Source organism: Neopelma chrysocephalum, unplaced genomic scaffold (assembly GCF_003984885.1).
Source record: "Neopelma chrysocephalum unplaced genomic scaffold, ASM398488v2 Primary Assembly neopelma1_24, whole genome shotgun sequence".
In the NCBI taxonomy this organism is placed as follows: domain Eukaryota; kingdom Metazoa; phylum Chordata; class Aves; order Passeriformes; family Pipridae; genus Neopelma; species Neopelma chrysocephalum.
This window is the reverse complement of record NW_020897693.1, coordinates 36,624,432-36,649,240: the sequence shown is the minus strand read 5'-3', so window position 1 is coordinate 36,649,240 and position 24,809 is coordinate 36,624,432. Positions and strand designations below refer to the sequence as shown.

Genomic DNA, 24,809 nt, shown 5'->3' with positions numbered 1-24,809 from the left:
GGAACAGGCTGCCCAGGGAGATCATGAAAATTTCCTCTCTAAGAGACATTCAAAACCCACCTGGATGCATTCCTGTGTCACCTGCTCCAGGTGACCCTGCCTTGGCAGGAGTGTTGGACAGGATGATCTCCAAAGGTCCCTTCCAATGGTAACAATTCTGTGATTGACGTTCACCTACATGCTGGAGTTTGGTGTGGCTGCAAAGGGGATCGTTCTGCTTTAGTTAATGGCACAGGGTCTTAGTGCTTTTGCTGTTTACTTCAGTGTAGCTTGGATTGATTTTGAGCCAGGTAGTTCTTCATCTTAGTTCTAGGTCTGACCTGTGAGTGGGATAATTTGACCCTGTACTTCAGGCAGATGATGGAGGAGAGGATGTGTACGCCCACTGGTAATTTTCATACTTCATACATACTTCAACTTGTGACTGCTTGCAGACTTCAGAAAAAATAAATCAATTACTTTAATGGCTAAGATTATGGTCTTTCTATATCCTACAGGTAGAGAGGAGATTTCACTACCTGTTTTTACTCTTTCAGACAGGGTGGCTAGGCTTTCTTGAGTGAATTCCCGCTGTGTAGACTAATTTGTCCAGGAGAAATCGATTATGACTAATACTAAAGAAGCTGATTGTAAGGTGTTCGGATTGACTTTATTAAATCAGTATCAACTTCCAAATAATTTTGACTTGACTACAATACGTTTTCTCAATTAATTTTTTTGGGAAGCTACAGTAATTCCTAGACCTTTATTTCACACTGTTTCGTTGTCCTTTCAGTCTAGTTTTCCCCCTATTCCTTCTTCCTCCGAGGTTAGTGTGTAACCTAATCCTTGGAAGGAAATAAAGTTATATGGAAATTTTTCCTCTTAATCTTCTAAAAACCTTAGTACTCTTTTAGATTATTTCTATATATTCTATAAATATCTTAGAAATTTTATTCAAGTGAATTCCTGCAATGCATGCAAAATTCCTCATTTATATGAAGTCACTATGTAGGCAAATAGTTTTTTATCCCCATTTTGATGATAACTGCTGGTTTATTCCTTATTCTTTTCAGTGAGTGAATATGGCTTTATCCCATCATTAACTGTTTTGTAAGAAGTGTATAGTGTTGTGAGGAATTATGAACTAGAGGTAGTCATTGATCATGATCATAGGTAGAAATTAGGGCACAGATGAAGTATTACTGCTTAACTAAAGTTGTGGCTTTTTCTTTTTTCTGTAACTATGGTCCCCTTTTATTCCCATTCTGACTCCTTCTAGCTAAGGTAATTTTGAAAATGTGCTGTGTTTTTTCAAAGTCTCCTAGGTCAGGTTGAAATTTCTGATTAATCACACAGGGGACGTGGTAGAGCCTATGTCTAAATGTTCAGGGTAGGCAGCTGGGTTGTGGAAGATCCAGGTTTAAATCTTAGGCATAGTACAAATGGATATTATAAATCACGGTTTCGCATAACAATGGTCCTGGCCATGGAACTGTTGACAGCAATAGGTTGGTTTATGATGGATTAATTGTCACTTTTTATCCTATGAAGAATGGATGACCTGTTACTTTTTTTATTTGTTCCCTTAAAACTTTGACTATAAATTGGGAGCCTGCTGAATGAGGGAAATGGGAGGTTTTACAGAGGAAAATAGGCGTGTGTTTTTGTTTTTGTTTTTTTTCAAGCTCTGAAAAAAAGGGTATGTAAAGTCTTGGGCAAGGTAAAATACCTATTCTTGGTGTTTCGATAGTTCCTGAAACATCACAGTGTTCTGCTTGTTCACTTTCAAGTTATGTAATCTATTTGTAGTAACATATATAGCTGGGCAGATCTTTGTTTCACCTATACTAGCATTTGTTAGCATGAAAGGTGTCTCTCCTGACTTCACCTGTTCAGATCTTTCTACTTGCTTTGCATTAGGTTTAAAAGTAGGTGCAGTGTCCAAGCTTTGAACCACAGAAAAAAAACATAGTTGGGAAACTTGGTTTAGCAAATAAGTTACTGAAAGTTAAACTTCGATGAGAATGTGTTGTGAAGGGCTGAAATAGATGTGTGCAAACCTCATCCAGGCTCAGCTACAATTAATGGAATTTTATTATTTTGTAGTTTATTTTTATCTGCTTTATTTTAGAAAGTCTGTATATTTATATTATGAATGTACATATATGTAGATATTTTGGAATATCACAGCAAAAAAGGGTTTCTAAGCCTTGGATTAACTTGTGTATTTTAATTTACAGCTGCATTCTTTCCATCAGTCTCTTCGAGATCTCAGCAGTGAACAAGTTCGCCTAGGAGATGACATCAGTCGGGAGCTTTCAAGGAGAAATCGGTATAAACAGAATATAACTCCGTGTGAAGGATAGTGTGGAAAACAATTCTTAAACTCTTCTTTATTTCAAAAAATAACTTTGGGGAGAGTGAGGGATTGCACAATGTGTAGATGAAAGCAGTATTATCAACTGCTTAATTTATGTCATTTTTTGCAGTATTTATAAGTGTAAATATCACCCGTCAATTCCAGTTTGCATAGTATATGTTGCTTTCCTCACCTTTTTTAATATATGGAGAAATCAACTAGGACTTGGGAATTTCTTTTATTACAACTTTACTCCTTATTTGTTCTTGGTACTGGAGTCCCTTGAGGGCAAGCTCTCATGCAGCCCATAAAGTGCATACTTTCTCAACATATGGTGCTTTATTGAATAGGTATAACAGGAATTAGACTGTTAATTCCTAGTAGGAAACTACTGTTCAGAAGGACTGTGTAGATGTGTCCATAATTTTGTACTTGTTGACCTGATACCTAGCTGATACCTAGATGCTCTGTTGCTTTACTTGAGGAATGGAAATGCTTTTTATTATGAATTTTCCACTTGAGGCTTTTCTCTAATTTTGCTAGGAATTTAGAGGCTGTAGAAAAAACTGAAGTAGCATAAAATTCCAGGAGGCTGTTGCCACTTAAAATTATTATGGTTATTTAGTTTTTGCCCTGTAGAATATTGTTTTACTTATATTTTTCTATGAAGGACTGATGCTGAATTAAGAAAGACTCTAGAAGAATTGTCTGAAAAACTCACTGAGTCCCAAAGGCAAGAAACGGTGAGTGTGACTAACATGAAAAGATTATTTCTATTTAGTATTCTAAGCAGGATGTGGACTTCTAGTTTAATGTGTGTGTTGGTAATCGGTACCACATATTGGTATGTATGTCTGAACATGATCTTATTAAGGCTACTATAGGTTGTTGTGATATTACCTTTCCATAGTGAAATCAGCAAGACAAGTTTTATATTTCAGGTACTTGTTTCAAGTAAAAGTGGGTGTATGTTGTAGATTTTTCTGTTTCAAAATTCACAGCCTTGGAGAGAGCTGCTTTTTAACTTTGAACATCCCTTTGAATGCTGTTATACTTGTTGAAACTACCTTTGGAAAGATACAAGTTTTCCCATGTTATGTTGATAAATACTATTGTTTCTTCTGCCTCCCCGCCTCCCTCCCCATCCTTTTCAATCCTTACCATCTGTGTAGCAAAATGGGAGGAGTCTGTTTGGGCTGCACTCTTTCTGTTCTGCTGCTTTACCAGTGCTCTCCGATACAAGGTGCAAATCCTTTGCCCTTGTTCAAAGCCTATGGATCTATTACCCAATGAGGCTGGCAGAATGAGCGAGATGAAGTAAATGCAAAAGAGGGGAATTTAGTATGGACATTAGGAATAAAAATAACTCTAATGGTGTGCATAGCAAAGCATGAGATTAGAGTGCATGTAGAAACCATGGGCTGTTATTGTAGGTGTTTTAGATCCTTTAGTATGTGTTTGTGTTTAAGAATTCTTCTAATGAGATTGTTTAATTCCGAATTGATATGTCCTTGGTGAAAGTGGGTTGGGTAAGAGTAAACACTTTTTTCCTCAAAATTTCCTTATGCAAAGTTGTTCAGGAACTTTTGTCTTTAGTGCCTTTATAACTGCGCTTTGGAGTGTTTATCACCTCCAGCATTGCTATTCTTGTATTTATATTCTACTGTATGATTCTTGGCAATAAATTGTCAACTTGAAATCTTGATAATTTCATAGGATGAGCTCATGGTAGAAACATTCAGTTTAGTGTCCTTAAATCTTTACTTTTGTAGAGACATATATCTAAATTCTTACAGCTTTACTGGTTGGTATATTCGGTGCTGTTTGAAAATTGCCTGTGTGTAGTTAGATGTGTGATGATAAAGGTCTAGTCACTACAGTTCTTCTGAGTCACTAGTTCAGAATTTATTAGAGTTTATGATTCTTAGAGCCTTTTTGATGCTGAATTTGAATACTTTAAGACCCACGCAACACAATGAATGCACATTAATTTTACCTGTAAAGAGAGCTTTTCCACCCAATATAAAAACCAGACGGCATCTAGGGTGATGACACAGGCATAGTTTCATGTCAAGCACTCTCCATGGCCTTGTACTTGGGAATCTATGTGTAGTTTTGGTATAAAGACTTACAGGTCCTATAGCTCTCTCTATATTTAAATCTCTTTCTTAAAAGTGTTTGGAAGTTTGCTTGAGGAACGTCCATAAGCAATGAGACAAATACTTAATTTATGGTTATATAAGATAGCCCTCTTGGATATTTTGTTGCAAACTCTTGGATAGAAGTACATCCCAAATAACACAAGATGCTGATCTTTATACATAAAATTAAGTAGATGCTTACTTGAGGTGGTGCCATTAGTAAGTGGTTGTAGGCTGTGTCTCTGGAAAAAGACGGCAACGTCAAGTGAAATGGGACTTACATGGAGTTACTATGTTTACGATATCTCAAGAGCAAGGCTTATTGTCAGATAAGGAACTGCCCTTCAGAAGATCTGATATAAGGATTTTTGGTACTGCACAGGTGACTTGTAAAAGGTGTAACACAGATTAGCATTTACCATGAGGGAAAAGTTTAACAATATTTAAAGTGACATCAATGAAAAAAATTTGCTGTTTTTGTGATTTTAATACTCCTATTTTAAGTATGCATTGGTGATAAACTGGGTCATACGAGAAAGGCAGCAAATATCTCTTGAAATAGATTTCAATTAGCAGGACTTGTGCACTAGAAATAACAGTGCAAAGCTGAAAAACAGGAGAGAAATTCAAGAAGTAGGATGCTCCTTGTTGAATAGTAAGCATCCAGCATCTTCCACAAGATTATATTTAGCTGCATGACTTAAACGTCACCCTTGTTTTAAAAAAAGGACACTCTATTCTTTGTGTTTAATTGCAGAGGAGGGGGGGAAATTTTTGATAGCCTAATCCATTTTCATAGATTTTGCTGCTACCTGAAAGCTTTATGTGGTGACATAGCTCTAGTGTCATCATCATCATTCAGATGGTCTGTATTGCTAAAAATGCATACTTGAAATCACATTCTAATATGTTCTGAATGCAGTAATTTAGTGCTAGTATTTCATGTCATTGTGTAGAGCCTTCATATTCTTTGTACTATTCTTCAGCGAATCACTTGTCTACACTAAGATTTTTTATTAGATTCAGAGGTCAAGATACATACTTTCATAGTACAAATCTTGTCCTAAGTCAAGGTCATTTGGGACAAAGAAAGACAAGTGAGTTTTAGAGTTTGTTCTGCATGTAGTAATTAATGAGTTAACACTTAACTGTTTCTAATTTTTCTCTTTTTAATCCCTGTTGTTGTATGTTACAGGCTCTGTGACAAACTGAGGAAGGTCAGAGAGGCTACAAAAACAGGGAACATAATTCTTGTGGGAGATAACACCTTGCTAAAGTGCCAGTGTACCCGTGTATGGTGTGGGAAACAATTAGGAAGATATAGAAATTTATGTGCAGTTGCAAGTCTTGAATGTTTTCGAAGTTACAGAGCTACATGATTGGACCGTTGTCATGAATAGCTAAGTGCTTTCTAGGAAAGATGGACCAGAAAGGCAGGGTGGTGGAGTAGCCCATTATGCAAGAGAACAGATGGAATTTGTGGAGCTCTGCCTCAGGGAGGATGATGAGTGAGTTGAGGGTGTATGGGTTATTACAAAAGGGCAGACTAGCAAGGAATGATACTGTTGTGGGTGTTTGTTACAGACTGCCTGATCAGGAGGAGATGGTAGATTGGGCCTCAGAATCAGCTGGAAGTAACCTCAGAATCACAGGTCCTGGTTCTTATAGGAAACTTCAACCATACTGACATGTGCTAGAGGAACAGCACAGCAAGGCACAAACAATCCAGGATGTTCTTGGAAGACATTGATGATAACTTTCTGATGCAGGTGATGGAAGAACCAGCGTGGAAAGGTGTGCTGTTGGACATTATGCTAACTAACAAAGAAGGTCTGGTTGGAGATGTGAAGGTTGGGGGCAGCCTTGGCTACTATGAGATTGTGAAGTTCAGTCCTCACTGCCAAGGCTAGCCCTTGGGAATCCTTGACCCAGGAGATGAGGGAGAACGTCCAGAGAAAGGAAGACTTCCCTTGGTCAATGAGAATCAGTCAAACTTGACCTCTGCAAATCTGTGGACCCTCATGGGATACATGTCCATGCGCTCCCATGTACACTCTGCACTGCTGTGAGTGCAGAGGGAACTGGCTGACATCATTACTGGGCCACTCTCAGTCGTCTTTGGAAGATCATGGCAATCAGGAGTTGGTGCCTGAGGACTGGGTAAAAGTCACACTTCAGTCTTCACAAAGGGCAAAAAGGAGGACCCAGGGAACTACAGCTTCACCTCAGTCTCTGGAAAGGTCATGGAACAGCTCATCCTGGAGGCCAACTCTAAGCATGTGGAAGACGGGAAGGGGTTCAGTGTAGTCAACATGGATTCACCAAAAGGAAATCATGCTTAGCAAACATGTTTGCCTTCTACAGTGGGACAACCCAATGGGACAATCTGCAGTGGATGAGGGGAGAGCAGTGGATATTGTCTACCCTGGACTTCAGCAAGGCTTTTGACACTGTCTCCCATGATATTTCTTAGGAAGACCAAAGCAATTGGTCTGATCCCTGCAGAAGAGGGAAAAACTACTGACACAGTGTGCCGAGAAAGTAGGTTCTTGTTTAACACCTTTTTTTACAATGATATTTGCCAGCAAGTTAAACTGCAAGTTAATGACCAGCAATGGGGGTGTAAGATTTTTGTTATATTTGCAGATGAACTTCAGGTGTGTTGGGAAACAGAACTTAAATCCAGAATCCAGTCTTGGATGTGGCTTACAGGATAAAGCTTAATAGCTGTAAAATTCAACAAGGAAGACTAAAATTGTGCTTTAAGAAAAACAGGTAATTTTAGAGGCAAGGGAATCAAAGTTGTTAAGTTTTCTGTGAATGTTTTTAAGCAGGTAAATAGACTTATAGAAAAATGATATAGATATAAAAAGTCATGTGTTTAATCAGGCAGCAAGTTTGCTAGCCTTTGAAGTCCCTCCCAGCCTCTTCTTTCTGGGCTCTCTGCACAGAGAATATGAGCTAACAATATGCTAGGTATACTAACTATAGTTTCTTGATAGAAGGGTTTTTTTTCCGATAAGTGGCATCAGGATGTTTGGTGGTTTGTTTTGGTTGTGGGGTTTGTTTTTGGTTTTTTTTTGTTAGAGAGCATTATAGCTGTAATGCTGAAATTTCCATGCACCTGACAAATATAATATATAATGCATCTTTTTCAGTATCTTGTTAGAAATAATACAACAATTTTATTCTGGAATAAATTGAAGGAAGTCAAAGGCAAGACAAATGACTTGACAAAGTTGCTTTCTTACTTGCTCTGAATTAGTGAGAATTTGCAATGAAATCTGAAGTTTGCAGGAATCTAAAGCTTGTCTAGTGCTGCCTTGCGTCATGTTATCTGTGCATGCTGTGAGCTAGACCCATGACAGTGAGGAAGGTACTGAACTCTCCTTTTAAGTGTCATCTTTGGGGGTGATGTTACTTTTGAATTTTTTGTCAAGTCAAAATTATACGTTTTCTTTCTTGATATCTTTAGTGTTTACTTGTTTAACTTCACTTGAAAAAGATGCATGAGAGAGCTGAGAAAGCTCCTGCCTTCCAAAACACGTAGCCAAAATTTACAAAAATTGTAGAAACATTACAGTTTCATTTTTTTATTTTAGGTGTACATGGGGAAAAGGATGACAGCTTATTTCCTGGTTTTCAGTAAGGATACAAGTTTACGGACAGTGTTGTTTTCTGTTCCTGATACATAGTATCATTTTTTCTGTCAGCTGGAGTATTTTGTGACTTATTAAAAGTAACCCTAAGTAGTACTTGTCAAAACAAACATCATGTGGTCTTTATTTTTTATACCTTAGTTTTTATTCTGGATTATGACTGTAGAGCTTTCATAACGTACATGAAGGAGCGTGGTTTGACACAGTACATTTCTAGTGCATCTCCTGATGGTTTTAGGAAAAATACCACATTCCAAACTGTAAGCTTACTATTTATCTGACTGTGCAAACAAGAAATGTTTTCCAAAGGATGTATTCTGTTGTAAAGAAAAAGACTGTTTCATTCTTTAAACCTTGTGAAGCCCAAAATATGTGTAACCTTTAATATGTTTCTGCTGCACGTGTGTTGCTCATGTTAAAGTTTTCTATGTGTGCATATGCCTAGAGCTAGTAGAAGTGTCCTTAATAGAGCAGGATGAGAACTTGTTCCCCGCCATGTGCATCAGAAACTAGTAGTTGAATGGTGTTTTATGTCTTTCTCTTTTTATCTAAATACCATTTGGTAATAGATACATTGCTTTCTAGCGGTTGTTTAAAAGTTAGTTTTAAGGTAGGGGGGAAATGATACTTAAATATTTTTCTTGCTAATCTTTAACAAAATAAATTTAATTTGCTGCCTCAAGAGGGTGCTGTCTGCTAGCAGCTTGAATTGCAAAAGTGAAGTAATTCTGGTATTGTAGTTTAAGATTGAGCTATTGTGTTCATAATCCCAATTGCTTTAATAAATAACTACTATTATTTGTATTGGTTTGTACATGGATTCACAAAATATTGGGAAAAAGGCTTAAAGTGATGTAATTATTTTGTATTGTTACAGTCATTCTCTTATACTTGGCTCTTTACTACTTTTCACTCACAGATTTCAGAGCATGAAAGAGGCGAACATTGGTCTGTTTTGCAGACTGGATGTGTGAAAGAAATATCCCTTGAGAGGTTAATCAGGCTTGTGACAGAGAAGTTAAGATTTTTATGTTGCTGCTTCATGTTAGGCTGTACTAAACTTGATACTGAGATATTTAACACTGGAATAGAACCGCCACTGTAGAGGAAAATATGCATATACCTAAAGGAGGATATTGCTGGCAAGATAATTATTTGGTTCCCTGCTTCTGGAGTACTCACTGCTGTAACTAGTTATTTTCTCTATCATTCTAAATCTTTTTTTAATAAAATACAAATTCTGTTCTTTTTTCCTTGTGCCCCATACTCTATTTACCTTTTTGCCGTTGTTACTTTCAGATATAGTAAAAGGCACACAAATTTCCTACAGCATGGGTTTTTTCCTCTTGAAGGTATCAGAACGTGTAGAGAGAAGACTTCAGGAGATAGAACAAGAGATGCGTGCTGAAAGACAGCTTGTAGAAAGGCGCCAGGACCAATTGGGACATATGTCTCTTCAAGTACAAGAGGTATGCAAATAAAAACTTCCCCTATATTTAGGATTTAATTAGGGATGTGTTGCATTTGTGAGCCTGTACCTGTCAAACTGGCAAAAGTGCTTGTATCTATGGCACATTTTTTAACTGTATCAGTCCAACTCAGCTTGTTTTTATGACTAGATGATACCAAGTACAGTTTCAGTTCTTCATTATACTGTCCTGACTATGTTTAGACCTTTTTGGTAACTTCCACAAATGTTCTAAGAACCTATCCCCATGCCCTTCCTGAAACCCCAAGCAAACAAAAGCTGGGTTTTCTCATTTAAAACATTTTGTTTTCTAAAATGTTTGCTTGCAGTGAATCAATTGCTTGCAGTGAATCAATCATTGCTTGCAGTGAATAGTTTATCTTAAAATGATTTCAACAATTAATCAAGTGCACTGTAATGGCCAGACAGCTTTTCATTGCTTTTCAGTTTCATTCAACAGTATTTGATGAAATATAAAATATCGTTTAAGAGACAAATAGAAATGTTTATAAAATAAATTAAAATTTGAGACAGCTGCTAGCTTTTTTTTTCTGCTTGTTTTAGGAAATGTATGAAAAATACTTTTTCTGATTTTACTCCTATTTTGAAAAATCTATGTCTAAGTATGGTGTAACTTTTTATTTCACTTTGCTTAAGATATTATTTGTGATGTTATCTCTAACTATGCAATAGAATATTATAGTTGAGAATAAACATGCAATTTCTTGTTTTTCACTTTTAGTATTAGCAACAGTATATGTGCTTTTTGGAAGGCATTATACTGTACAGTGATAGTGAGGAACTTTAATTTAGAATGATGCTATGTATTTCATGTAAAACTAGACACTGTTCGAAGAGTTCATATTTTAGAAGGTAAGATGCTTTGTTGATGTAGATAAAAAGTAATCAAAAAGTTATCAAAAGGCTTATAGTCCTTTTGCTAGTATTTCAGAAAGACTTACTGTTTCATTTTTCCCCCAATTGGTGTCCTACTGGGTGAAAAGAACTAGAGTGCTTAATTTCAGTTTTCATTGCTCTTTAATATGCCCACATCCATTTCTAGATTCTTCGGTTGTGCCTTCAGTCTGGTAAAGGAATGCTTAGTGAAATGAATTGGTGTGATTTGATAGTGTTATCTACAGATTGGAACAACCTTTTTTTATCCTTTTAAAGGGATGATGACTTGTATCTCTAAAGATACATTGACACTGCCGTGGTTTTCTTAGAAGGAAAATTTGACTTCAAGTGAATGAGTTCAAATGTAGTTCAAAGAATTTTCATATGGTCTTTCATAGATCATATGAATGATCATGGTCTATGTGATCATAAGCCTTCAGGCTAGGTACCTTTTTTTTAGTTGCTCATCTTTTGAATTTTATGCAAAATGAATATGAAATACTAAGTACATCCCAGACCTTCCATTCCCCTAAACTGTCCAGCTGAGAATTAAGATGGTTTAATCCTTTCTCCTGCAAATTCTATTTTATTCTGTACATTTTTTTGTGAGTTATTTTTCCTGAGGAACCCCATTCTAAAATACAGCTTAAGTTACTGTATTTTAGAAAGAATGTACTTGAATTGCTTTGTGTACTTTTGCATAGCCTAGTTACAATAAAGTAAATGTTTTGCTACAATTGTTTTTTGAATGAAATGTGTTTCTGCATAATTTTAAGAGTTTATTGCTTTGTTATTCTGTTTCTTGTCCTTTGTAGTTTGAATTGTGAGTTAGATGGACTCAGCTCTGTCAGTGGCCTCAGTCTTGTGGTGATCATTGCGTAGGTGTGATGTTCTATTGAAGTCTATTTCTGTTTTATTTCTTCAAGATGCTTCCCAAGTAATATTAGTGGAAAGGAGGGTAGTGTTTGGACTGAGTTTTGAAATCCTGTCATTTAACATAGCCCAGATGATTTACAGATAAATGCTATTTAAAGCATTTGTGGCTATTTAATAATACAATTTTTTTGTTAGTTTGCCTGTTACACATTTCAAACCAAACAAAATCAAATATAACTTTTGGATGTGACCAGTAGTTGCTTTAATTAAGAAATCTTGTGAAGTTTATGTGAGGTTTAAGTGTTATTATTTTTAAAGAAAGTGCAGTGCCCGTAACTGACCACTACTTGTCAGTGTTTTACCATCTTAAGAGAATCATCTTCCTAAATTGCAGTTATTAAATTATATATTTTCAGGGTCTAACTGAATATAACGATATATTTGTTTTGGTCTTTCCCTTGTCTGTCTTTTCTTTCTGTCAGTCTTTTGTATAATGTGCAAACTTCTTATTTGTATTGTAGTATTATTATAATTATAGACTGATTATTAACCAAGATGATATCTAGTGATATCATCTATACTGATGATATCTCTATACTGACCATAAGGACAGCTTTACATATAACATTTTACATGTTTCATTTCTAAATATGCATTTTTATTTTGAATTTGTTGTCTGTCTATGCTGTGTGTAGGTGGATAAAAATTTTCTCTACATTTTCATGTATCTTTTAACTTAATGTGTATTGATGCATTTAAACAGCAATTACTACAAATTAGAAAATAGCAATTAGCAAAAAAATCCATGCAAATCTTATATATTCAATTATTTCTAAATTCATGATACAAACATATTTCTGATTAGAAAGGAGAACAAGCATGCACATCTTGCCAGTGCTATAACATGTATACATGGATTGCTTTAACAACCTTATTAGTTGTGTAAATTAAAACTATTTTGAGATTCCTCAGTGCTTTTTTTTTTTTAACGTAAAGATACCATCACCTCTTCCTGTTTGTTTGCATTTATGCATCTATGTTCTAAAAAAAGATCAAGCATCATTCTGAAAAACAGGCTTTAAAGAGCTTTTATATACATTGGGTATCCTGGATAGCTTTACAAAATCCTGTGCTTGGCTTCCTGGATTTTGGTGAAATGTGTCCATGTGTTCATGCTTTGCAAGCTTCAGGCAAACAGAATCATCTTTATAGAATAGTTTGAACCCACTGACTGTGGTAAGGCAATGACTATAGTTAGTCTTAAGGTAGCAACTGGATAGGCCAGGAAGCATTTTTTGCTTTATGCATCTATATGCTTAGGTTCTGGTTTCCCCCCACTGCAAATACTGTGAAGTGCAAGAAGCTGGTAGACAGAGTGGGGTAAACTGATGGTCAAAAGTGATATTGAAAATTCTTTTTTGCATATCTTTATCTCTGGTCTTTTTAGACAAACATAAACTTGATCTGTGCTCTGAGCCATCTGGATATTTTAGTGCATCATTGATACTTGCTCTTTGGCTCTGTGCTATGCCACCTGTGGATAATGGTTTCTGTTTTGATTGTAGTTTGAATCTGACTCTTTCTTGGAACGTGAGCAAGTCTCATACCTATCTGTCACTGAAATAGCTAGGTAGTCTGTCTTTAGATGCCTGGCTGATACTTCTAGGTAGCACAGTTAGACCCATGCTAGTCACTAATGTAGCAGGTTAGGGAAAGGATTTTCATTCAAATTAGGATGTGGTACATTTTTGCCTTATTTTAAAATATAGTGTGAGGCTGGTCTGCTTGTGTATTTCTGATAGTGTGAATAACTCACTGATCTGTTGCGCTTTGAAAGAGCAAATTGCAGTTTGTGGTCTGTGCATTGCTTCCAAATAATCTGGTTTTATTTAAAAAAAAATAGCAACACAGCAAAACCAAACTAAGACCAAACCCCAAACCCTTAGAAAAGTCAGCAGACTTCAATTGCAGTGAAAGTTATGATTTGCTCTTGAAAGATTTTCATAAGTTGGAAAGATAGAGAATTTTTGTTACAGAATCCTCCACATAGTTTTCCTCAAGTGTAGGAAAAATTCATCTGTCTAGCAGAGAGTAAATTAATTTATCTTTTTGAAGTTTTGGGGTTTGATATATTCTGTATTCATATGGATGAGGTATACTGAGTTGAGGTATACCAGTTAGGTTTGTATTCTAATACTGTATTATGCTAGTGAGCTCTTTATAAAGACCTGTAAGAAGTTTTCTCTTTGGTCAAATCAAAAGTTCATCTAGCCTGACCACCTAGGCAGGCAGTGGAATATCTAGCTGGTTCATCCCAAAACCATACTATGAAGAACTTTTTACATGGAAGTTCTCAGTTTTCTTGTTTTCTCCTCTATACCTGCCCCCTCCAAGGCCTCATCGACCTCCTTGTCAGCCTCCTCCTGACCAACCTGGCTACTAATGCTTTCAAAAGAAGGATCTTGGTGGGTAAATCCTGTTCACTGTAGGCCTGTTACCATTCCTTGGTGCTTCAGCTCTTCTGTGCAATATCTGCCTGCTGCTTGGGAGCCATCAAGGAGGAGTGTGTGCTGGGACTGTTGTCCTTAGCATCCCCTTCCTAGTTCCCATATTTGGCATTTGACTCCCCCAAACCCTTCTTTGGAGACAACAAATGAAATCAAAGAACCAATGGGGTCTTTACATGTTTTGTTTGTTTCTTTCTTTTTTACCAAGAGAAAGCTTACATAGAGATATCTTTAGTGGATAAAAACAAGAATGGCACAAACCAGAAAGAGAATTATTTAAAAAGGAGTACAGGAAGGAGGCAGAACATGGAATTAACTATTACCTATGCAATTTCTGAATTGTCAGTAACAGCTGATGTTTGTCGGGCTGTGATGACTAGATGTTTCCATTTCTCAATGACATTTTGACTGATTAATTGATTGCCTACCTAACACCTACTGGAATGATGCATGTTTCTCAGTTAAATCAGTGCATATGTAGTATGTTTAACTTATAACATCACATTCTTTTTGTAGTATTTTAACTCTGGTATATATATATGAGCTGGTTTTTTCCTTAAAATGAAGTATCTATGGGCTATTTTTACAACATGCAGAAAACAAAACTGAATGTTATATTTGTAGTATCAGTTACAGGAAATACTGCCTTTTTATTTGAAATTATTGCTATTTAATAGCCTAAATATCAGTCAGTGATCCTGATAACTTGAAATGGCATATTTATTTCTGTGCTTTCTTCTTGGAATTGGGATGTACTACAGATGCAGAGACATACTTTTTGCCTTCATCAGGAAAATCTTTGAAAATTTTACTAGTATTTCTAATTTCAGCCCAGCTTTAATATTTTTCTTATGATGCTCACATCTCTAGGCAAATCTGCACATGAAAACATGCATTTTTGATACTATGTTAATTCTTAATTTAGTGCCAAAATGTGGTTGGCATAAAATTGAGTGTATATAACAGAACTTCCAATTTTGATAGTAAGAATGGAGCTCCATTGAGGTAGTACACATCATATATTCAAAGTAGACTGTTCTGAACTGGTACTTCTGGTCATTAAAATAAACAAAACAAAACAAACCACTCAAAGAAACAAAAAGAAACCTAAAGAAAAACCCCAACCCAAAACCCAACCAACTTGTGCAATGATGGCATTAGTTGAAGTGGTGCTCTTTGACTTTCGTTCATGTAGCTTTTTGGGACTTCTGCCAAGAGTCTTTTTGAGTAAAATATGTGCAGTGTTGAGTTTTATAGTTGACTGGAATGATTGATTTAAATCTCTACTGAATACTTAGGGAAATATCTTAAATATGTTACAGTCTTCTAGTATCTGATTAGGGATCAGTATGACTAAAAGTGTAACTTTATGTAGCATAATATTTTCAGTGACATAGTTATGATTAATATCTTCCACAGTCTCAGTTTTTAATGTAAGCTGTTCAAGCAGGAGAGTAACCCAAACTATACTGAAACCCTTATGTTTCCTGAGGTGAGGATGTAAGAGTGAGATAAATATATAAATACATTTATTTTCTCTAAAAAGCTACTTATAAAAGCAAAACTTCTAAAGCTGAAAGCCTGACTTCGCTGAAGTTGATTAATATCTTGCACTCTGTTTTCATAGTGTGAGATTGTTCTCCAGTATACAGTGGAGAGAAAATGTTCAAAAATTGAATGATATTGCACTATTAATAGAGGCAAATTTCAGGGATATTTGTTAAAAGAGATATTCCTTTAAAATGTAAAATGAAAATGCTGCTTGGGAAGAGCAGACTGGGAAAAAGACATTTCTTTCTCTACAGGCTATGTTTTTTGTTATTCTGTTGTAGTTTTAGCAAGGAATTGTGAAAGGAATAGGTGTACTTATGCGTCAGGATACGAGATGAAAGTAAAAGATTTGTGCTAAGGTCTCTAATTAATTGTTTCATGACTAGTGTGAAAGACAGGTGGTCATGTTGCGCAGATAAAGAACATGATTTATTAACAGTTGATCAAATTCATGGTAAAGTATCAGTATATGGCTACTGATCTCTCTCAACTGATATTTAAAATGAGCCAATGACATTGTTATGGCTTAAGATATCCGAACTTGTGTCATGTATGTTGCAAATTGTACATGTCATTAATGTCTGTCATGTCTAATGCTTCCTTTGCTAGTGGTTGTCTGTGTTCTGCAAATAATGTTGGTTTGCAGAGGGAAAAGATTTTGAAATTGATATTCAAGGCAATATTATTTTTGTAAGATACTTTACAAAATGTACATATGTGGTTTTAGATACCTCAGTCTGAGAGGGAACAGGAAAAGTCCCCATGGATTTGTTTTGTTTGCTTTTTGTTGTTGTTGTCAAAGTAGAGCACATCAATGTCAATAACTTTTGATCAGGAACATTTCAGTTGATTCAGTTGTAATACTGCGATTTTAAGCATCTGTCCAGATTCAGATAAAAATAACCTTTTCTTTTTTTTTTTTGAGTTCCAACACAACTTGTGGTAGTGTTTTCTTTACTACAGTGCGCTGTATCATTGTATTTCATAACATGCATACCTTATATTAGAAAATATATCCATCTTCTCTGATATGTGCACAACTAATCTGTGGAGGATCTGCCTTTTAGACCATCTCAAGGTGTTTGGGGTCAACCTTAAGCATCTGGAGCTCTATACATCGGAAGGATGTTAGTGCTAGTTTAGACTTTTTCTTTGTCCCTGTTCTCTGCATGGGTGTGTTTATGTATGCATGGACTTATATTTATTTTTTCATAACAATATACATTGGCTCTACATGGAAATACTAGAAGCAGACAGAAAGCATTTGTCTAGATCTTCTTTCTTAAATGTGTCAGCAGATTCTTTAATTTTAACAGCCTTAGAAAGGCAGCTTCTGTAACCTTTGTAATGAAGTTTACAATGTATGTTTCTCCTCTAAAGGCTTTAAGGAAGCAAGATGCTAAAGCAGCTGAAACAGAAGAACTCATGAAAAACAAACTTGTGAAATATGAAAGTGAAAAAAAACAAGTAAGACTTAATTTTTTCCTTTTTGTTTGGTTTTAAATGAGTGTGTGGTGTCATCTGTTACAGTATATGCTTCCTTTTTCAGAAAAACCAGCAGGACAAAACTTACTTTACTCTTTAAGAATATAAGGTTTGGGTTTTTTCTCTGCATCAGAGGCACTGTGAATATAGCTACGCTGAACTTCTGTCTCTCTTTCAAAGCTCTTTAGTTATAGTGTGTTACTTCTAATGACTCTTCCATCCTGCCCGGCAGATTTATAACTTGGGGATTATCCTTGATTTCTTTCTCTGATTTGCCTCTAAATTTATACATAGTCTGCTGTTGCTTATTTGCAGCAGCTCAAAGGTGCATCTTTTCTTCGTCTCTGCAACTAACTTATTCTGGTTATTTTGCACCATAGTTATTATTAATTGCTCTTACTGAATATGTTGCCATATTGCTCTCTTCCTGTTCATAGAAAACAAGATTTCTTATATTTCTAGCAGGATACTAGGGCTGTCGTTATACCCTTTTATGCTAAACCTTTATGGAATATTTTATGTTATGTTGCTCTCTTCATGCCCTTAATGCTGGTCTTGTTTACTTTGCCGATTTGCCAGCCTCTCAACATCCTCTTTGAGATTCCTATCTCAACAATAACAATTTCTGCTGTCAAAATCTATATTTATTTCCATGTGGATCTTTGAACTATTTATAGTAGAAGTCAGAAAATATTTTGTAGATTTTGCCGTCTGTTTTTTTTTCCAAATGATCCTAAGTTTGACTATATCTGATTATCACAGTTTTAATATTATGTTTTTAGGAAAACTACTAATTTTATGAAATTCAGGGCACTTCAATTTTTCAGTCATCTTGTTTCCAGAATAATTCAAATATATCATCTTGTACAACAGAGAAAAAACACAGATTTTACTAATTACCTGTTCTACCAATGCATGCCATCTTTAACACTTCTATGAATAAACTATGTAACAAAGGTGTCTTCAAATACTAAATGTTCATTTTGAGTTTGAAAGTATGTTTCAAGTCCAGAGACAATGTTTTTGAAACTTTGTTAAAATTGATCTTCCCTAATTTTACTTTTAACCCAGTAAAAATTTGCTTTTGTGCTTTTTTTGTTCTGGATAATACAAATGACTTTGTATCTTCATGTGATACAGAATATTGTGCAAAAATTATAGACTACACGTTAAATTCTCTTCATGTAATTTAAATAAATGTAGCAGGGATTTTGTAGAAATGAAAGTTTGCTTTAAGATTTTGGACAAATAAAAATATTGTGTATATTATGCCTCATTTTAAATAGATGCTTATATAGATTAATTTGTGTCAGAATTAAATATTTAAAATACCTTTTTATGCTATGATGCATACATTGCTTTTCTATCTTCATCACCCTCTGAAATGAAAGCTTGAGCAGGAATTGGAGCAGTATCGGAAAAAGTTGAATGAATCTGAAGGCAGTAGAGAAATTCTTTTGCATCAGGTAACTGCTTTGGTGTGGTAAAAATCTTAAAGTTTTCATATTAGGTTGTGTCTGAGTTTTTTTGCTTAATCTTCCTATTTCTGCTAACATTGTTTTGTGAGGGGAAAAAAGAAGATACAGGTTTAAGTGTCTAAAATGTGTGGACTGAGCTCTTGTTATACTTTTTCTGCTTTCCAAACTTTTATGTATATATGTTCATATATAGTAATTATAGTAGTGGTAGCAATGGTATGTTTCAGTACAGAAACACATTATTTGTAACTTATTTTCATAGTGTGTTTTAGAAAAACTTCTATATTAGTAATTATTGTTATGCAAAGTGCATGCTATAATTGGTGAATTCAGATAAATCAATGACCTAGAAGTATTTACTGTATTGCTGTATTATATGTTGTGATAAAACTTTATAAGCAAATATCTGAAAAACTAAAGTGTCCTCTAAACAGTGGCTATTGATGCTCATATGATTAAACTTAGAATAGGAAGAGGGCAATTGGTATGCTTATCTTTTAGCATTAGTTGTTTGACTTGTGTATGTAACAGAAGTTTGAGTTGGCTGTATTACTGCTTTGAATTTAACTCACTGTGCATGGAATATAGGGTAATAAGAATTAGAGGTATTTTTCTCCAATTCAATTTTAGCATGTCTTATTTTCTTTATTTTCCTGTATCATGACATCATCTTTGTAAGTGCTATCCTGTATATGGTAGAAAGAAAAATGTTAAAAGGCTCAGTGCATCTTAATAAATACATTGTATTTTTAAGGAGCACAATTTAAATAAAATACGTTGTTTATTAAATGTGTATAGATATATTCACTAGCTATATAAAAAGACAGTTGTAACATATACTATGATAACATTTTGTTTGGTTTAGAGAAATTAATGTGCAACTGTGGTAAACATAACAAATTAAAATGTTTCCTTTCATTTTGAAAAATCACTTTGTGGCCTGTAATTAGGAAGTAATTTGTCTTTTTGTTTACGATCTGCAGTACTCTCAAGATTCACTTATAAATATTATTTGTGTGTAGTATTATTTCATTTAGTGCTTGATAAAAGTATGCTGTTTGCTCCTTCATTCTGTTTTTTATTAAACGTTTGATACTTGTACATACATTTTAGATTGAGGATCTTCGTTCCCAACTTCTGAGAGCAGAAGAAGACCGTGTAGAATTGCAACATCAAGTTTCACAAGCTGCTATGCATCGCCAAAGCTACCAGGATGCACAAGATGATGACAGGAGAGTTAGAGCAGGTACAACTCATATTTTGCACTTGAAGTCTATAAATTAGTAAGACCGGGCATTAACTGTCTTAGAAATGCAGTCTAATTCTTCTGTTGTTTCAGCAAAAGCAGCCACTTAATTCCTCAGATTTAAATTAATAAGTATTGGCACTTGAATATTAACAGACAAATAGCAATGATGGTTAATTTAGGATAAAATATCTTGATTTGCATGGTTAAAACAGATGAGACAATTTCAGCAAACTGGATAGTGTTTTTACAGAAGAAAAACGTTTGTATTATTTTTAACTAATAATTTTTCAGAAACCTTGCATTTCAGTCCTTTTGTAGTTTGAATTCTGCCATCTTGAAAATCATAGCACGAGTCATTTTCTAGGTAGTTAATAAGGCCGAGGACTTTCTGGTAGAATTTCCAAGGAACAATATGTTCCTGAGTGGTTAAGAAAATTTTCCTGTATGGTGCAGTCAGGGCTTCTGTTTCTAGTATGTTGGAGTTTTAGAGTTGGAATAATTTTATTTAGAAGAAAAATACTTTAAACAATTTCAAGATATAATTGCATCTTAAATTACCACTTTAGCAAGGTCTTAACTTAATTGTTAGTTATCTATCTGTATTTAAACTTTTCAAACATAATCAAAAAGGCATTAGAGAAAGTCTTTATCTTTCTCCTTATTAGCATGGAAATGTATTACTCAAGATAATACAGGAATAGTGTCCAAGTCCAATGTTTATGTGAATGTTTAATTGGTTTGGCTAATGACTTATTTTTGTATTTTAATGCTTCAGCTACTGAATCATCTTGGTTTTTAAAATAGCACTCTGACTCCCTGTTTCACAACTCTTATACAGACCACTGGAAATTGGCTAGATCATGTACGTGGCTGAGTTTCAGAAATGTAACACAAAATAATAATTTCAATCGTTTTTCTCCAATCAAGTTAATGTTCTACTGAAAAGTCAATTTACTTGAAACATATGTTTATGTTTCATATATATGAATATGAATATGCCTTTCAGGTTAATGAGAGCATGTTTTAATTTTCCCATTAATTATATAATAATAAATCAAGGTGGTTGTAAAAATATGAAGAAAATAAAAATGTACTGGAGCTATTAAGATGTCTGCATATATTTATATAATTTTTGCAATTATGTGTTACCTTGCTGTGTTATTTTTGTTTTTTCAAAGATACATGGGATGAAGACAAATGGACACTTATTTCTTTTATGCCTCTAGTAGTTGTCTATGAATAAAGACCTTTGAATTTCTGGTTGAAGGAATTTATAGCTTAGTCTTATCAAAAACTTTGGTTTTACTTGTAGGATTCAGACATAAAATTCACAGATAATGTGACTTCCAAATCAGGAGGTATTACTCTGGTGGGATAACATCTTGACCTTGAAGCTTATGGCCAAATTTCATTTACATCAGAACTTCTCCATTGTTTTTTCTGTGCTATTTTATTTTATTCTATTCAGTTTTGTTGGGGTTTTGGGTGGTTTTGTTTTTTGCAGGGGGGGTAAGGTGTGTGTGTGTGTGTGGGGGGGGGTGTGTGTAAGAGTGGAATACTCCTATAAAATGACTGAAAAATAGTCTCATCCAGTAAAAGGTTATGAGGTTATGATACAGGTATAGCCATTTTTCAGATATTTTGGTCAAAATCAATAGTTATAGAATAGTCTCAAGTAGAGAAGAAAATTACCAAAAGAGAAATGAGATAAAATTAATTTACCACAAGTCAGTGTTTCTACTGAGTCTGTTGCTCTGTTCTTGCTGTTTTACAGTAGCTGAAAGATATGAGAGAGAGAAGCAAGATCTGGAGAAACATATTTTGGAACTTAAAGCAAAGCTGAGTTGTAATGCTGTAATGTCAGAGGTAGAAGAACTGAAGAGATGCATAGAGCGTAAAGACAAGGAGAAAGCGCAGCTTGTAATGCACATACAGGTAAGTTTGTTGCTTTTTGTTTGGTGGTGGGTTTTTTTTTCTGAAATAATTTTTCATCTGTTTAACATTAGATGATAGATTAGGGATTAATCTTTCAAACTAGGAGTTACTGTCATGGTCTTCTTTATTGTGTAAATAACTTTGAAAAGTTATTTGAGTTGGCAGAGTTTTATTCTCTTCCATCTTAATACCAAAAAAGCTTTTGCCCATGATTTCATGGTTTGGATTACTTCTTTCCCATGTGCAAAGAAAAGGTGATCTGATTTTTATCAGCAGTTATCGTTAATAATGGGGTTTGGAATTACTTTTATAAGGCAGTACTTATTTCCTTACTCCCCATACCATCATGCTTCAGAACTCAAGTTTAACTTCAAAAACTCAGATACCTTGTTCTACAAAATAGTGCAGTAGAGTAACAAAAGCAGATTACAATTTCTCTTTTTTAATCAATTAAATGCAATATAGTAATGTAATTATTATTATAAGTATTAGTGTTCTTATTTATGATAAGCAATACTATTTAACATGATTCTCTGTGAAAAGAATAAAAGCAGTCTTTGGTACTGGAATTTTAGTTAGAAGACTTTTACCACAAATTTAGATCTAAGTAGGCAGTAGCCTTCTTTTTAAGATGGGAGATTTCTGTGTTTTTTGATCTTGTCTAGATTTGTCATTGGTAGTAAGATACCTGAACAGTAACTATTTTCTTCTCTCTCATGACTGTCAGAGAAATAAGGTTGTTTTCAAAAGTGTGTGTATTATTTCAGTATTCAAGGACTTAACATTTTATTGTGCTTGTATTGGGGCATTCTGTAAGCAAGGGGGTTTGTAATTAGTATTTATCTTTCTAGTAAGGATACTTTGAAATGATGTCATATCACTTTGCAATTTCAAATGTAGGATTTTATTTTTTGGTGTTTTCATAGATTTATAGGACTATACTGTTCAAAAAACAGTTTAGTTCTACTGCTCTTTTAACTTGTCAACTCCTGTGCTGATTTGAATGAAACTAATACATCAAATTACCTTTGGAAAAAGTTGCAATCTCAAAATTAAGTTCCTACATGCTCTATGAAATTTGGTCACTGAATAGGTTTAAAAAGACCTCAAGTGCTTCTATAGAGGGTAAAACAAGCAGAACTCATTTCCTGATGCTCATCAGCATTGGTATTATAGCTGGCCTATAAACTCCAGACTAACCCAAAACATTCTGGTTTTTTGTTTTGTGGGGCCTGAGAAGTTCCAATTACTTTGGAGGCAGGAATTGTGGGATAAAAACCCACAGAAAACCAATTACTTTAAAATTATACTTGTAGAACATGCTTTCTTAAGAGTCAGAATGATTTTCCAATACTAATTTCCTGCTCTGAAAATACTCATGTGAGAGTGCTCAGTCGGGGTCATTGTCATTGCTCTGAGTTAGAAATCTTTGACTTCCCTCATTTTCTCAACAGAAAATACTTTGTTCTTCTTATCTGCTTCCCACTGCCTTTCTCCTACAGAGGCAGCAACAGGAAAATAGTTAGTGTGTTTTTCTTTTAATGAGACATCAAGGAGTGCAAGGATGTGAATTTCTAAACTTGTGTTCTAACAAAGCATTTTGTCAAGCTTTTCTGACAGCTGCTCCTCTCAGATAGTCTGATTCCCAGTTGGAAGTGACCAGTCATGTTTGACTTGGGTGTAATTTATCTTTGTTTAATGGGGAGGATCTAACTGCACTTGCCTCTGATGTAGATGTGATACTAGAAATTTCTTTTGATTTATTTAAATGTCATTGTTTTCAACAATTTGAGTTATGTGTTGTTCACTTAGTCCCCAACAGTTGCCATAAAATCACAGTGTGATGTAAAATAGAGAGGATGAAAAGGTTAAAACGTATTCTTAAACTCTTGTTTAGAAGTGAGTTTAATCTTAAATTAATTTTTAAATTTAATAGAGAAACATTTTATTTCAGTTATTGTTGTTTATGTGAACATGCTACTGTGAGATCTTGCAACGTATACAACTATCTTAAATACACTTTTCTGCATGAAACTGTATAGATATTGGCTGTTATGGTTGACTATTATGATCTAATTATTATGACTAAGAAATAAATGAAGTGCACAAATTATAAAGATGCAATACCCTACTTTATCCATAAGTGGTTTTAGACTCTTATGCCTGTGAAATTGTTTGATTTACTATCTCTTCATTCTAATAAGGTCTTAGTAGTCTTATAGTATTGTCCAGTACAGCATAACATCATACAGTCAGTTTGTTAAAATATTTCAGATTTTCTGAGGGAAAATTATTGATGCGTTTATATAATATTAGAATTCTTCAGTAATATAAGTCTTTCAGTCTTATGAATATTGATTTGTATTCTCATTAAAATTCATTTTATGACTTTTTTCTTCTACAAATGGAACTGTTAGCCAATTATTGTCATTATAGGAGCCAATTAAGGTTTCTGAAAATCAATAAGTAACTATTTTCTAAATTTAAAGATATCTTACAAAATAGAAGAAATCAGTACTTCTGCACACCAGCCTGTATTGCCATGTCAATGTTCAAATACTGCAGTAGTGCTCCAGATAGATCTAAAATGAACAGATGCTATTTGCTTTGATAAACTTTCTCTCTAAAATCACATATCAACCTGGGGGGGCGGATGGTTTTGGTGTATCTTGTATTTACATATGATGTTATCTTTCAGAAAGATTAGCAGTTCAAGCTTTGGAAAAATATAGAGAAGCCATCACTTAAAGAAAATGATTTTGTGCAACATACTTTTTACTGAATGAATGTACTTTTTGACTGATTGAATGTATCTGCCTTTGATTATTGAATTCACAGAAGTTATGCTTGCGCGAAAAATCTAAATCTTCTGGATTAGTGGTTCATAGTGGTTAGATACATTGTTTGGCAAGAGATGCAGATCAGATTGTGATAATAAATTAGTATCTGGGGTCTGTATTTGGGAAAAATTAGTTAGAGAATAATTAGGTTCAATAATTAATTGTTGAAAGCATTCCTGATGACAATAGTATGATTGCATAGCATTAGAATCTGGTGGCTGTACTGCTGAGGTACAGGGCACCAAAAAGAAATGAGGGAGAAAAAGACATTTAGATCCACTTTAGGTGACTGATGCAATTAGTATGGTGGGGTGAAATGTGACTTTCTGTATTCCTACTGGTGTAGAATGTTTGCACATAGCTGTGATATAAGGCACTTGTT

The 24,809-nt window shown here is 34.6% G+C and overlaps 1 protein-coding gene across 2 annotated transcripts in view; it reads left to right on the top strand.

The window, feature by feature from the left end:
- Positions 1-24,809, top strand: part of CEP128 (centrosomal protein 128) — a 110,756-nt gene that overhangs the window by 7,876 nt on the left and 78,071 nt on the right. For both annotated transcript variants that reach the window (XM_027672930.1, XM_027672935.1), the window contains 7 exons: positions 2,223-2,314; positions 3,012-3,084; positions 9,494-9,610; positions 16,821-16,907; positions 18,317-18,391; positions 19,517-19,649; positions 21,427-21,587. In XM_027672930.1, coding sequence (XP_027528731.1) covers positions 2,223-2,314; positions 3,012-3,084; positions 9,494-9,610; positions 16,821-16,907; positions 18,317-18,391; positions 19,517-19,649; positions 21,427-21,587 — 738 coding nt within the window. The remainder of the gene's footprint in view (positions 1-2,222; positions 2,315-3,011; positions 3,085-9,493; positions 9,611-16,820; positions 16,908-18,316; positions 18,392-19,516; positions 19,650-21,426; positions 21,588-24,809) is intronic.